The following is a 14,139-nucleotide window of genomic DNA, read 5'->3' on the forward strand; positions in this document are numbered from 1 at the left end:
TGAAAATTAACTTGAATTGGAGTCCTGTCATTACCTCCCATCTTCCCCACTATCAGTCTGTGATGCTGTGCAGTTGTGGTAGCAAGGCTTACTTTGTCTTCTTTGTCTCTCTCTCTTTCTGTGTGTGTGTGTGTGTGTGTGTGTGTGTGTGTGATCACATGTTGGGCTTGTCTGTACACGCTGCCTGGTCACATTCCTTGTGGTCTGCTGGAGTTACTGTAATTCTGTTTTCTGTCTTTTTGCTCTCTCCAGATAAAACTTGGCACTTCCACACATGACATTCACACTTTATTCTTTTGGCATTTTGCCTTTTGGACAGTTCAACTGTTTTTCATTAGGTTGAGAACATCAGATAACGAGTATCCAAAGTTCCTCACAGTACTGTGTGTACATTTTTAGCATGGGTGGCCGCAGTGAGAGCCGAGCCCTTCACCCTTTGCCGATGCGTCCTGCCTGCTGAGTTATGCAGAGGCTGGAGGTCACAGGAAGAATCCACTGAGATGTATTAGAAAGTATTCTGGCATCCCTGACCTGCCTGCCAATGGGAAGTTATGCATAGTTGGATTAGAAGTTGGCCCAGATGCTTTGAATTCACAAATTCAGGAGCCAAGACTATGTCATGTTCTTGTTTCCTCTTGGGTAAACACGAGTACCTGGCCCTGAATCGTAATGCCACATTTCTCTCCTTTGTGGTCAAAACTATTTCTCCTTCTGTGCTCTTGTTCTTGGCATCCGAGAGAATCTTTGGCTGCATTGTACCTGTGGCTCTCAAGTCTTTTTCTTTTAGCATGAAACATGCTTTTTTGATATGCCATTTTGTTTCATCTGTGTGTGAGAGAGAGAGAGAGTCAAATTTAAAGGGTCAGTTCACTAAGATAACCAAAAAAAAACAAAAAAAAACAAAAAACCCCAACATAGTTCCCCTGGTATCAAACCATGCAGATCGTATATTATTATTCCAGGTTTTGAGTCTTTGATATTTCTGACATTTCTTTTGTATTGCTCACAGCATTAAAAATGACATTTAAAAACTTTCCAGAAGCAGTTTCCCGGTTATTCAGGATAATTCACAGACTCACTCACTGTGAGTCCATCCATTTACACCAGAGTACTCAATTGTGATGATTTGCTGCTTTTCTTTCTTATATGATAGTATACTAAATTTATCTTTTGGTCTTCGGCTGTTGGTTGGAGCAATGTGAATAACTCAATTTGGGCTCTACTGTAAGAAATTGTGATTGGTTTTTCTCACTACTTTCTGACATCTTGCAGACAAAACAATTACTCGATTGATCAAGACAATAACTGGCAGAATTATCAGTAATGAAAATAATCATTGCTTGCAGCCTTTTTAGGAATAAGCGGCTCACAGTCCATTGTTCTGTGGATTATCCAGAGAAACCAGGATAATGTTTCAGGAAAGACTCTTTGTAATCGGAATTTCAGCAGCAATGTTGGGAAGGCAGCATTAATCTCAGACAGATAGCTTCTGGGCACATAAAAGCAAAACGAATTGATAAAATATGTTTGTTGGTATGTTCCAGTGAGTACACACCTCGCTTCTGAGGCTAAATTTAAGGGATTGGGGAAGTGTGTCTTGCACCCTGATGAAAAGATGGTTCTGGGAGTTTTCTTTCAGTTTTTTGCAGAAATGTCACAAGAACAAGGAGGATGATTTTGTCTCCCTCTTTGACACCACCACTGAGTCATTGTTTGCTGTCAGGATCGTTCTTCTCACTGCCAAAATAATCTCTGCCATGCCATTGCGTGGCTCATTACATTAATCAAAAATAAAACATGCTGGCAGACACATTGACACACGACTTCTTGCGTCTACTCCTAGAGGGGGACACAATGAGTCAATGCGATTACTCAACCAAAGCATCTGGTTGTTGTCTGAAGTCTGTAGGACCCGGCCAACAACCCCCACACGGCCACATCAGTGTCTATATGATACACATCATTAGTGGTTGCACACACAACACAACACACATTATGGTGTCACTCTCTGACCCCAGCAAAGCTCTGATGAAGTGGGTTCCCCTTGACAAATGATCTGTACCAGTAACACACCCCCAACCACCATCTTCTCTCAACTCCTATCCCCTACACACACCTGTACAGGCCCCTGAGCTTACCCGTGTTCAAAGCCAAGATAAAAGCTAACGTTTACATACAGCCACCTGCACGTAACCAGCAGCCACTGTAGCACCACAACCCCTCCTCCTCCGCTTCTCTCCGCTGACACACACAGCCATCATCCATCTTACTAGGCCTCCTGGGTCTCTAATTAGGCTCCGGGTGGGTGACACCCTCTGGAATGTTTATTGTAACATCGCTCAGCTTTATCTCCTTTAAAAGAGAGACCAAAAGAGAAGGAGAAATAATGGAAAACAGACAGAGAAGCAGAGAAAGAAGTTTGGGTAGTAAGTTAACCATTCACCTTTGTTTTCTCTTCCTGGCTAACCTGGGGGTTTGTTCAAAACAAACTGCTCGTGTTTCTTGTCCTGTCAGATTTCTTTTTAGCAATGTCACTGTGCACTGAGATCTTAGCAGTTAACTTGGTGAGTAGAATCTCATTATTACAAATAGGAATGATGGCCAAACCTATGAAAGGACACGACTGTGGACGCCAGCCATTAATGTTTCTTGCACCTTGTCCATCAGACTTAAAGGGCAAAAATACTGAGGGCCTCAAAAGTTTCAAAACCAAACCAAAAACCAAACCTGAAGCATCTCGGCCCTTGTAAACCAGAGCCTGGTCCCTGCACAAGTCATCATTCCATTTTTGGGAAATCCTATAAAAGTGACTGATTCATTGGGTGACGCAGTAAAATAAATTTGAAATAGGGTGGCAGCAGTAGTGGTAGTGCTGAGAAATTGTAGAAATGATGAAAAAAAAATATAAAGTTGATTTATTGGTCGTGATTTAATCAGTTAGATTTAATTATGAATATCTTTAAGCTCCAATGGGGTATTCCTCTAAGAAGCCTTGAGTCTTTCTCACATATGAAAACTACAAAAAAATACAGTGGATACAAAATTTTGTTACACAAACCAAGCTGATGCAAAAACATTACTGGATAAATATACATGTTAAATACCTTTCGTAAAAACTCACCAAATCTGTTAATATCTTCAAAGTATATTTTTCATATATGGCTTTAAAGCAGTAATAATTGATTTATTGGCCACTTGGGGGCAGTGGAACAAGCTGTAAACACAACATTAGCATATTATCACCTTATAAAGTTGTTGTAGCGAAAATGGTAGCAAACAGTTGCATATTTACTAGTAGACACAGCAACATTAGCATTCATATGGAGTCATGTGTCTGGTGACCCGACGAATGTAAGTCCAATATTCACTCTCTCTTTAACTCTGTTTTCCAACTCCTGAGGGAAATACAGCATTTGGCTATTTAGCTACTAAATGCTCCACAATGTTCACCAGCTAGTCGCTAACTCCGTCTCTGCTGTGTTGTGCTGGGCAGGCAGTGTACAGTGGGTTTATCAGAGCTTTTTCATTGAAAACAGCTGCCTGCTGCGGCTGAAACTGGGATTCATGAGAGCGGTGAGAGTGAACCAAAACAGTTTTGGGCAGTAAAACCAAAACAATAAGCTGAAAGAGGCTAAAATCCTCCGTCGTGCTGCGGGGAACTGCAAAATGACTTTGTAGGTTCATCACTACAAGTGGCCCCTTTCAAATTACATGTAGTCATTTTATCTATTGTTAATATAAAAATAGTGGTTAGTGTAGCTTTAAACTACCCTTAGATGACCTACTGACTGTTGAACAGAACAAAACAAGCAAGTTTTCTTTCTCTGATTGACCATTTCCTGCCAACGAAGATAAGGACATCATGGCTAACATCATCACCATCATTATTCTTCCAAGTCAGAAATATCTTCGCAGTAACTCATCACAGTCCAGGAAAAGAGCCAGAAGCCAGAATGTTGTTGGACAGAAATTCCACATTTCCCGCCATGAAACAATGTCCCCACCCAGTGCACCGGTTTGTGGAAATCATCCTGAGATGGATCTCGGTTGTGGGCTGACAATGACAGCACATATGACTCACACTCACAAAGAGCTGCTAATGGTAAAGGACCATCGGCACTATTTCATATCTACTTGGAAAACTATATGATGCATAGAGGACCAAAGCCATGGTACCAAAGCTCAAAAGAGGCCTCTAAACAACAACCATACAAGTTTTCTCTATTGGGCTGGAATGACACTTGATGCAGATCTTAAATATCTGTTTGGGAATGGCCCTGGGAAACTCTAGGAAACCTTGTTTTGCTGAAACAGAACATGTAAAATTATCTGAGTGTTTTCTTTACATTTGGAAATGGTGCGTTTTCTTTTGAGAGTTGCCTGAGCCTGGTCTTCAAAGGATTGTAGAAAGTGGTCACCACATTAAATCAACTTCAAGCCAAATGCTCTTTCTGAGCATAAACAACTCCAGGGGGTTTTAGCTTTGTGGAGTATATTGAGGCCAGACTTGTTTTTACACTGTACCCTTTTTTTTTCCCATGTCAAACTCGACAACATTGCAAACATCCTCTGAAGGGAGTCTTTTTTCGTTTCATACATTCAGGGAATGCAATGTGAGAACCATAATCCACCATATGCAAAGTGTAAACTGCTGATGAGAAACACACTTTGAGGATGCAAACTTTGGTATGGCGACATTGTTTACAAGAGTTGAACAAAAAGAAGATGAAAAGCGTCTTGACGTCATATTTCATTTCAGCAGCTAAACATTTTGTGGCCAAGTGAAAACAGAAACAGTTCTATCGTGTCACATATCAACAGTGACACAATCCATGAACCGAGTTTCAAGCTACAGAACGCAGGAACAAATGTATGTTTGCAGGTTTATGGTCTCAAGCTATAAACAAGGCTATCCCCTGCACAGTCGCTACTAATACACCATGTTGTGCTGATGTTTGGCAGGTCTCCCACTACATCTCAGTCCCAATTATGAAATGAAACTAGTCAGGGGAAACTGTGTCTTCCATGCAACGTTATATGACAAATCCATGCCTGCAAATCATACTGAAACTGATGGAAAAGCAAGTTGGAAGATTTCAATCTGCATCCAGAGAATTACTACATAGAGTACGCAGCAAGAGATTAATGCAGCTTGTATTTAAATTGCATGAATTAGAATTTGTTACATTCATAGTGTATCAGTGTGAACTTAAGAAAAGTATATGTTGTATGCTTACAAAAACAAATTTGTAAGGTACAATCTTAAATCAAATAAATTGTATGATATATTGTATTGTATTGAACCAGCGAATGTTTAATGTTTTGGCTTGAAAAATTACTGAAACTATTAATTGACTATCAAAATAGTTGCCTATTAATTTTGTGTCCATTGACTAATCGACTAATTGTTTCAGCTCTATAATTTACAGTTCTTCATTAATTTGTTGAAAAAACTCTTTAAAACTTAAAGATTGAGTGTGAGAAAAATGCATTTTAAATATCTGCATAGTATACTGAATTGTTTGGTCAGAGTACAGTGATGTATGTATAGCATGGTGATGACAATCTGTAGTAATTCCTGCTTAAGCACTATCAAAACCACCAATCAGTGACTGTTCAACAGTTCAGAAGCCAGTCTGAATGACAGGACTTCATATATTCATGACTTCCCCATGAATATGATGAATAACAAGGAATTAACCTGACGATGCTGTGGCTGCTGTCTCTTCTCAATTAGCGCAGGGCTGAGCGGGGAAGGGTATATGAATACTTATGAGATCTTTGACCTTGTGGATTCAGACATGCTGAGGAAGAGACAACAAATGATGAAACACAGCGGGGAGAATTCATAATTAGACTGAAAGAGGAAAATAAAGGACCTTCAATGCCCCCATGATATGAATTGCACAAGCAGGTACATGGTATATGCACAGACACACTCAGAGATACCACAAGCAAGTGTGTCTAGACAGTAAACAATACCTGCCTCTAGGGCCTAAGAATGTGGTCTAACTAGATACAAAACTGATTGCAGAAGTCTTGAAAGTGAGCAAACGTCTACATAAACAATTGTGAGTTTGTCATCATTAGGATATAAACTGAGCAGCAGACTAACACCCAACTTGCACCAGATTGTCTTATCAGAACATGATACTAATTGCAAGAAAACTTACAAAGAAACGTCTAGCTGGGTATTCTAACAACAACCACAAAGCTGTAAAACTTGAGATTCCTCGCAAGGATCAGACTGAGTTTTAGAAAGAATTAATGAGAGTTAGCTGGGACGAGGTTCTACAACACAACCAAGTAAATGTAATAAATTGATGTCCAGCATTGGACGTATTGTTGACAAGTTAAACAACGCAAAAAGTCACAGAGAAAAATACAGCTCCTGTTGTTAAGTGACACTGTACATCAGTTAATGAAGCGAAGAGCTTATGCCCTAAAGACCTTCCTCAAAACTCAAAATGACACTGACTTACAATTGGGTAGTTAAGGAACTGCGCATTTCAAAAGCAAATTATTACATTCAAGTCCTATCAGACGCTAAAGGAAATGGTAATATAATCCTGAAACAACTAAATAGTTTACTAAAACCGAAGGTGCCTAATGCCTATTTTAAAATCTGGGGATGCTGAAGAGATTAGCAGCTAAAGACCAATTAGTCTTCTTCCAATCCTGTCTAAAGTGCTGGAGAAGGTTTCTACATTACTTGGAGACAAACCATTATTTGCACAATCTACAGTTTGGGTACAGACATAACCATTTCACAGAGTCGGCTACTTGTTTACTATTAGAAAACATTAAACAGTCACTTGACAAAGGAAAAGTATTCGACGCAGTGTTCCTGGATTTAAAAAAGGCATCATACCATAAATCACAACATCTTAATTTCAAAACTCTCAGTGTTCAATTTGTCAAAACGGTCACTGTCTTGGTTTGACTCATATTTAAAGGTCTGTGAACAGTGTGTTGTGATTAATAACATCAAGGCTGTTTTTTACAAAAATGGAACAGGAATCCCCCAAGGAACTGTCTTGGGTCCCATCCTCAGTTTGTATAAAGACCTTCCAGAAATATGCCCTGGTATGGGTCTTCAGATGTACGCTGACGGCACAGTCGTCGGTCCGGCAAAATCTGTGATGCTGTTGCAGAAAAGCTAACCAAAAACTAAAAGTATAAGCTTGGCTTGATGCCTCCTGTTTGACACTAAACACCGAGAAAACAAAGTCTATCTGCTTTTCCATTCCTGCAACAGAATCCTTGAAGAATTAAAGGTGAGCTCATTGAACAAGTAACAGAGATGATGTATTTAGGGATAATTTTAGATTCTCGGTTCAATTTTAAAAGTCATCCTATTGAGATTTGTAAAATGATTAAGGCTAACCTTTTGTTGTTTGACATTTGACTGTGCCTTGCTGTTTCTAAATTCAATGATATTCTCACTTTTGTCCTATGGTCTAACTACCTGCCCCAGGCCAACAGTCTGTAATTAAATCCATAGTGTCTTTACAATTGGACCTTGAACATGTTAGCAAATAAGGTACGGTATCATTGCCACATTTTAAGTAAATACAAGATTTTAAGTCTTGCAAACTTTGATTTTCATTGTGTGAAGCTTGTGTTTAAATGTTTGAATGTACTTGCTCCCCAGCCTTTCTGCAAATATATCAAGAGATTACAGAACTGCAGCAGATCCACCAGAGCAGCTTCAAGCGGCAATTGTAAAATTCCATTGTGCAAAACATCTTTGCTCAGACAGCTTTTTCTGTGAAAGGAACAAAGTCCTGGAACTCAGTACATGATCACTTGAAATTTGCTGCAAACTTCATCACTTTTAAGGGAGCTACCAAATCCTAGTTAATTCAGCAACCAACCTGTACTCATGCTTGTAATGTTTTTAAACAAATGTGTTAAATGTGTGCTTTATTGTATCTTGCTGTATTCAGTACTTCTTTTTACCTCACTGTTTTAATCTCTTATTTTAATAAAAGCCCTTCTAGGCATGGGTGTTGCAAATTAGCATCTGCTATACACACTATGATACTTGCATCGGATAGCTGTTTTCAGTTATACTGTATCTGTCCCTATCAAACAAACAAACCATAAATAACTAAATTAATGATTAATGAAATGCAATGCATGTTGTAATCACTGAATATTAAGATTTTCTTAATTAAGGCACTAATGTCAGTAAATGTAAAAGATGAGAGAGGCAAGTCTGGGCTAGTATCAACTGATATGGTTTCATTTGAAAGATGTGTACACTGTGTGTGTGGTGCCTGTGTACTACTACTGATGGGGCTTCAGACTGTATGCACACCCACATACAGACACACAAACAAATCCTTAGATGAAACTCCATGAACATAAAGTAAAGACTTAATTCCTTCTTTATCATATCTGTGCATCGGACAAGTTCCACAGTGCATGATAAGGAGAAAAAGGGGGAAAACACAAACCAAGCGTGGAGGAATATGTGCCTTTTGAAGTTGTCTTTCTTCTTGGAACTAGCTTTGGCATAACACAGCTAGTTAAGCAGATCATTAAGCATAATGGTTGGGGAGGATTGCAAAGCTTTATCTCTGATGGCAAGACCAAAGTTCTTGATGATCTGGGGGATTCTGGAGCTGGATTTGATGGGAATTCCCATGCCTGCTGGAACAGTTTACTTGTGCTAACAGACAGGTGCTATCATAAATCTAGAGTCAAGGAATTACTCACTCACTGAGACTTATGGGGATAAAGTTATCCTTTGACAGATTACATCTAGCGATTGAAGGTTCTCCCTCGGATAGACGCCATCATTGTTAATGTCTGGCAGTGACAAGTGACAATAAATTAATGACATGAAGAAATACATTTTAAATTATGGAAAAGAAACCTTTTGTTTGTAAAACCTGTTGCTTAAAATGCAAGAGATCCAAAATCCTAAAAGATCTATTGCCTTTGCCAGCTCTGTATTGAGTAAATAAAAGACCACACTACAATAAAACATGTGGCTGTAAATGGGATCTGATTGAAGCAGATTAAACCAAATCATCAAAGGTTGCAGGTTGAGGTCAACTTTAGTAAAAAAGAGATACGGAGAGCAGTGAAGCAGGGTCACAGGATTTTTTGTCTGCAAGGAATGAACTTCTTCAAAGGTAAACAAACAACCAGGACTGAGCACAACGTCATCTTTGCTTGCCGTAAAGAAGTGACATGATGCACATCTTTATTCATGAAGAAGTTGATCCCTGCATAAAAGATTTTGAAAATGGTTTGTATTCCTTTCACTTGAGAAATCAGAGGGAAATGCTGTTTGAGGATTATCACCACTAAAATTATTTCTTGGGATGAGAATAAGCTTTGAAAATATTTCCCCTCTAGGCAAAAAGGCGAATGCTAACGACTTTATTTATTTTCTCCTCTCACTTCTCTTTTGTCAGTGCCCTCCACTGCTTTGCATTTGAATCACTCCAAATCAGGAAATCACTTGCACCCAGTTCTTGAGTTTATGAAAACACAAGTTTCCAAGAGCCTGCAATGAATTTATATTTGGTACAAGCTGCGTAGTGCATCTCACTCCCCTGGCAATGTGCCCCTCCACAAGCTTTCCATGGAGGTTTGTCCCCCCGGTTTCCACAGTGCCGACTGATTGATTTGCTCTTTAATGGCTTCCGGTGTTGGGCATGGTTGAGGACGAACATCTGTAAGGGTGGATTGGGCATGCTGGGTCTGTTTTGCTCTGCTACACTCATCTGTGGTGTAGTAAAGTGAGGTATCTGCCTTTTCTGTGGCCTGGGAGAATGACGTGCTCCATTATAAAAAGAACTGACTCCAATGAAAAATGAGCCTTGGGTCCTAACGGCTGCTGGTCGCTGAGTGGATTACATTGCCTCAGGGGATGAAGTTCAGCCTCTGATGTTGATGACTGAGAAGGGGAAACACTAGTAGCTGGCCTTTGAGTGATAAAGTTATACTGAGTGTTAACGTCAAGAGCTATTTGTGTTTGAAGAGCCATTTCTATGAGTCCTCATAGAAGCTGAGGTTCAGCTTTGGGTCGTACAGTGGACTTCAGTGCAAGTTCTGCATGCTTGGCATGCCAATAGTTACACTGTTGGTAACACTGCTTAAGATCCGAGTGAATTAAGCTTGTGAATATTTATTCAGAATCACAGAACTGAAGCAAATCACAGGAAATTGGAAAAGGACAACATGTCAAGACTAAATTAGTTGAAAAACACAATAAGTTCAATAATGTAAAAAAATTCATAACATTGAGGGTGTATTAGAAAAAAGGTGGTGATGTGAAATTAGAATATCTTATACAGAAATGTTTCAAATTAGTTTATCTTTAAAATGTTAAGATGCTAATTTACCTTATTTTCCTGTTTATCATTGTATGGCACAATGTTTGCATATATATGAATGTATTTATGTGCATATTAATTCTGTATATTGATGTCTGCAAGAGATTTTTTTTTGTCTTTGATTGGATTTTGACTTTATGTCACGAGCTAATGACTAGCCGTGAAAGATGATGATTATTATTTTTAATTGTTTATTTGTTTTACGATTGTCCTAAGTTTGAGAAAAGGCAATTGAAAAATAAAGTATAACAAAGGAATAACAACAACAACAAAAAAAATCAAGCTTGTGGTTTTTTTTTTTTTTTTTAATTAGCTGACTTAGCTCAAATCTTCTCCCCAACGTTAAATGTTCACGTTGCCAGTGACAAACTCAAACACAAAACTCTGTTTGGGCAAACACCTTAATCCTGAAATCCATCTTTATTTCAACCTACGCCTTAAAATTAGGAGTTAACATCAGAAGGCGCTGCTCAACCATGAGGTATTAGGAGGTAAGGGACAAAGCACACCTGCAAAGCTGGAGTTGACATGAAACAAAAAAACACCCCCAAAACAAAAGCCTCATCCAAAAGCCACTTCAGAAGCCTTTCTTCATAATCCAGGGATGTAAAGCAGATCTGAGAAATGGGAAGAGTCCCACGTGAAAGCAACAGGCTTCCACAGAGCACATTAGCATTTACTTCTGTTTGAATTTGATTGAACTAATTACGTCGGGCTGTTGGGATGATAAGTGAGCGTAAACATTCAGGGTTAGAACAGGCCCCCCCAGAGATGAAAACCCTCTACTTTCATCCTTACGCAATTAATCAGCATCTGACTGCAAACAGACGCAGCAGCTTGCTCCATTGCCTCTCTTGTAAGCGCTGACTGACACATGAAAGCAGGGAAATTTGCACCCAGTTAGGAGATTATACAGTGAGTGAGTCAAATCTGAGCGGATACTGTGGAAAGACCTCAAACAGCAGCACACAGGGCGGCTTACTTCTCTTTTGTCAGGGTATCAGGACCCGTTTCATTACCAGGTAACAACATGTGAAGTGGGTGCATGTATACTTATTTATGCTCGTAAAGGACATTAATGTGTTTTTATGTGAAAAACAATAGGGTCCCAAGAGTCCCTGAGGCATGATAGAGCAGCAATAACACTCAGTGTCTGCAGGAGCTGGTAATGGATAGCGCATTGCACAACTGCTAGTTAGGAAACAGTGTTCACATGCGGCAAAAAACTTCAAAGCCTTCCATGTCCAGCACACCAGGTTCTTTCAATTAGTCTCCAACAAGAACCCTTCTTCTTCCCCAGCTGGACCCCCACCTATCACTCCCAGGGATCAGCCACACGGGACCCTGTCACTCGGTTTCCTTTTACCCCCCAAAGGCTTTGTTTTGGAAAAGGAGAAGTGAGTCAGGTTCAAAGTAGAGGAGAAGACCGAGCGGTAACATGAGATGATGGTCTGTCCCACGGGGCATGTGGCTGTGCCAGACGATGCATGCCTGCTGGCTTGAAGAGGGGATGATTCAAAGAACACACCACTAGATAAACAGCCAGTTTTAAAAAAAAAAAAACTATGTAGGATCTAATCTCTGCACTATCATTTATTGATTAGCTCACTGATTTTTAATTAAAACATTTACAGATGCATTCAATCAGTGAGTGTCTTCAAAAACAGATATGTAACATTACAAAGAAAACTCACTCAAAAAGGTGACCTTTTTGTAACATTTGTGGATATTTCTGGCTCAGTCACTCAGCAAAACCCTTCGTTTGACTGAAGGCTTTGGGCCCACACAAGGCTGCATATGAGTTCAAAGTCTTTCAACTGAAAAATGATCAGGTTCGCTTCACATATGACATGAGCATGAACACATCTGGTCCTATTTTAAACTGAACAGGAGAAGAGAATGTTAACTGTAATGATGAAATCTCTATGTAGTATTTATATAATTCTCTCTCTAGCAAAGCTCGAACATTCAGCCATGCAAACCGGGAATATAAAAACAAGCATTTTTCCTTTACTTCAGTACCCTCAATCCTCACCCCATGCACCATTTACCACAACCTGGAGGTTTTCCAAACTAAACAAGAGGTAAAAAAATAAGGCCAAACAACATGCTGAAAGCCTAACTAGTGCCTGAGGTTTTCCTGATAAGGTCAACAGGTCAAGAGAAGACAATCGTCCTAATGAACAACACGACTGCATGTGATTTCCAAATGCAGCTCTAAACTTATTGGTTGCCATAGGCCACATAGTTGAAGGTTTCAATGTGGAGTGGTGTGATCCATAATCCGAAAGGACTTTGATGGATTAGCATGTTTGTTCTTGGGTCACCATGGGGTCCAGTTTCTTTTCTCTCTCTCTGAAAATACAAAAGAAATAAGAGCCACTGAAACAACTTTGGAATTTAAGAATTAACATTAAAAAGCAACCAACTAATACACTTCTTTTTTTTTTACACCACCACTTCTATCTACGTATGTCCTTATTTCGAAGATGATTATCCTCACCTTTCCAAAGGTATTTTGGGAAATGGCCATCCAGACTGCATGTCCTGCTGCTCCATGGGAGTTGTATAAATGAAGTAATGGGGAACACTTGTTTAATCAAAACTGACCGCAGGAAAATTGTCTGGTGACCTTGCATCAGGGAAGGGATCGTTTTCAACTTGGTTCTTAACAACAGGACTTTATTGCTCTTATTAATAGTGTTTTATTAATGGCGCATATAAAATGTAGTCGCTCATTAGGGACACTTGCAAAACAGGGACATAAATGTTGAAGGGCAAATGTACTAAGTCTTCCCATGGTATTTGAACTAGTAACGCATTAGTTGGTTTTTGACATTATATCCATTACTTTACAGTGAAGATTAACAGGCTCAGGAGGATCATCCTTTGAACTTGATCAAGCAGCGACCACGAGGAGACACGTGTTGCTACAAGTATGTGCTCAATGGCTGTTTGATTAAGACATGTGCCACGTTGCACTTTATTCAATCTGTATCTCAACAGAAATTTCTCATTCTATTTTTTGACATTGTACAGGTTCCTTAAAAGTTATTCTTAAAACAATACTCACCTACCCATACAGTTTGTACATTGAAAGAGTTCTTGGTCGCCTTAATTGTTCATCTTCTCTATACTGACCATGACAAGATCCCTTCCTAATGCATGTTTAATGGTAGATGGTCAACAAAATCCACAGTCCTCTCTTTGTGCAAACATGTACACTGAAGCTAATATGAGGCTTCAGTTGAAATCAAGTGATTATCTTCCAACGTTTTTATGGTACGAAATTACCTCTTTGTGTTACTATCACTCCACCGCAGCTCAGCAGGGAAACACTGTCCGGAGAAACACAAAGGAGGAATTTTGCACCACAAAAGACTAACTTTGGAAGATACCCAGTTGATTTTACTATCTCAGACTGCTGAGGCCTCATATTAGCCTCAGCTGAACTGTAGAAGACATTTTTACTCAGAACGAGGACTGTGGATTTTGTCCTCCATCTCACTGACTGGAAGCACGTTAGTTGGTCGCTGGTCAGTGATTTTAATCCTGTCTGGACTCCCCTTATTACCTTGTCAACAAACTCGCTCAAATAGGCTTTTGTAATGTCATATTACAAGTGATTCTGTCTTTGCTGGCCTTCATTTGTATAGCCAAACTGATTTTATGTGTAGAGAGCTACATGTATTTAACATTAGTGCAGATACTAGTCCCTTTCTCACTGTAAAAGCAGCCTAATCGACATCCAGAATCAGACCTTTAAGTAGTTTACAACTGTCTG

General features: G+C 39.4%; 1 protein-coding gene across 5 annotated transcripts in view; it reads right to left on the bottom strand.

The window, feature by feature from the left end:
* The window catches only part of susd2 (sushi domain containing 2), a 37,059-nt gene continuing 22,920 nt past the window's right edge, over positions 1 to 14,139 (bottom strand). For 4 of the 5 annotated variants that reach the window (XM_044197656.1, XM_044197655.1, XM_044197651.1 and 1 more), the window contains one exon: positions 10,757 to 12,710. In XM_044197656.1, coding sequence (XP_044053591.1) covers positions 12,679 to 12,710 — 32 coding nt within the window. In that variant the 3' untranslated portion in view covers positions 10,757 to 12,678. Of the gene's footprint in view, positions 826 to 10,756; positions 12,711 to 14,139 lie in introns of those variants that run through there. The other variant, XM_044197654.1, reaches the window with a different exon arrangement.

This window comes from Siniperca chuatsi, linkage group LG5 (genome assembly GCF_020085105.1).
Source record: "Siniperca chuatsi isolate FFG_IHB_CAS linkage group LG5, ASM2008510v1, whole genome shotgun sequence".
Classification (NCBI taxonomy): domain Eukaryota; kingdom Metazoa; phylum Chordata; class Actinopteri; order Centrarchiformes; family Sinipercidae; genus Siniperca; species Siniperca chuatsi.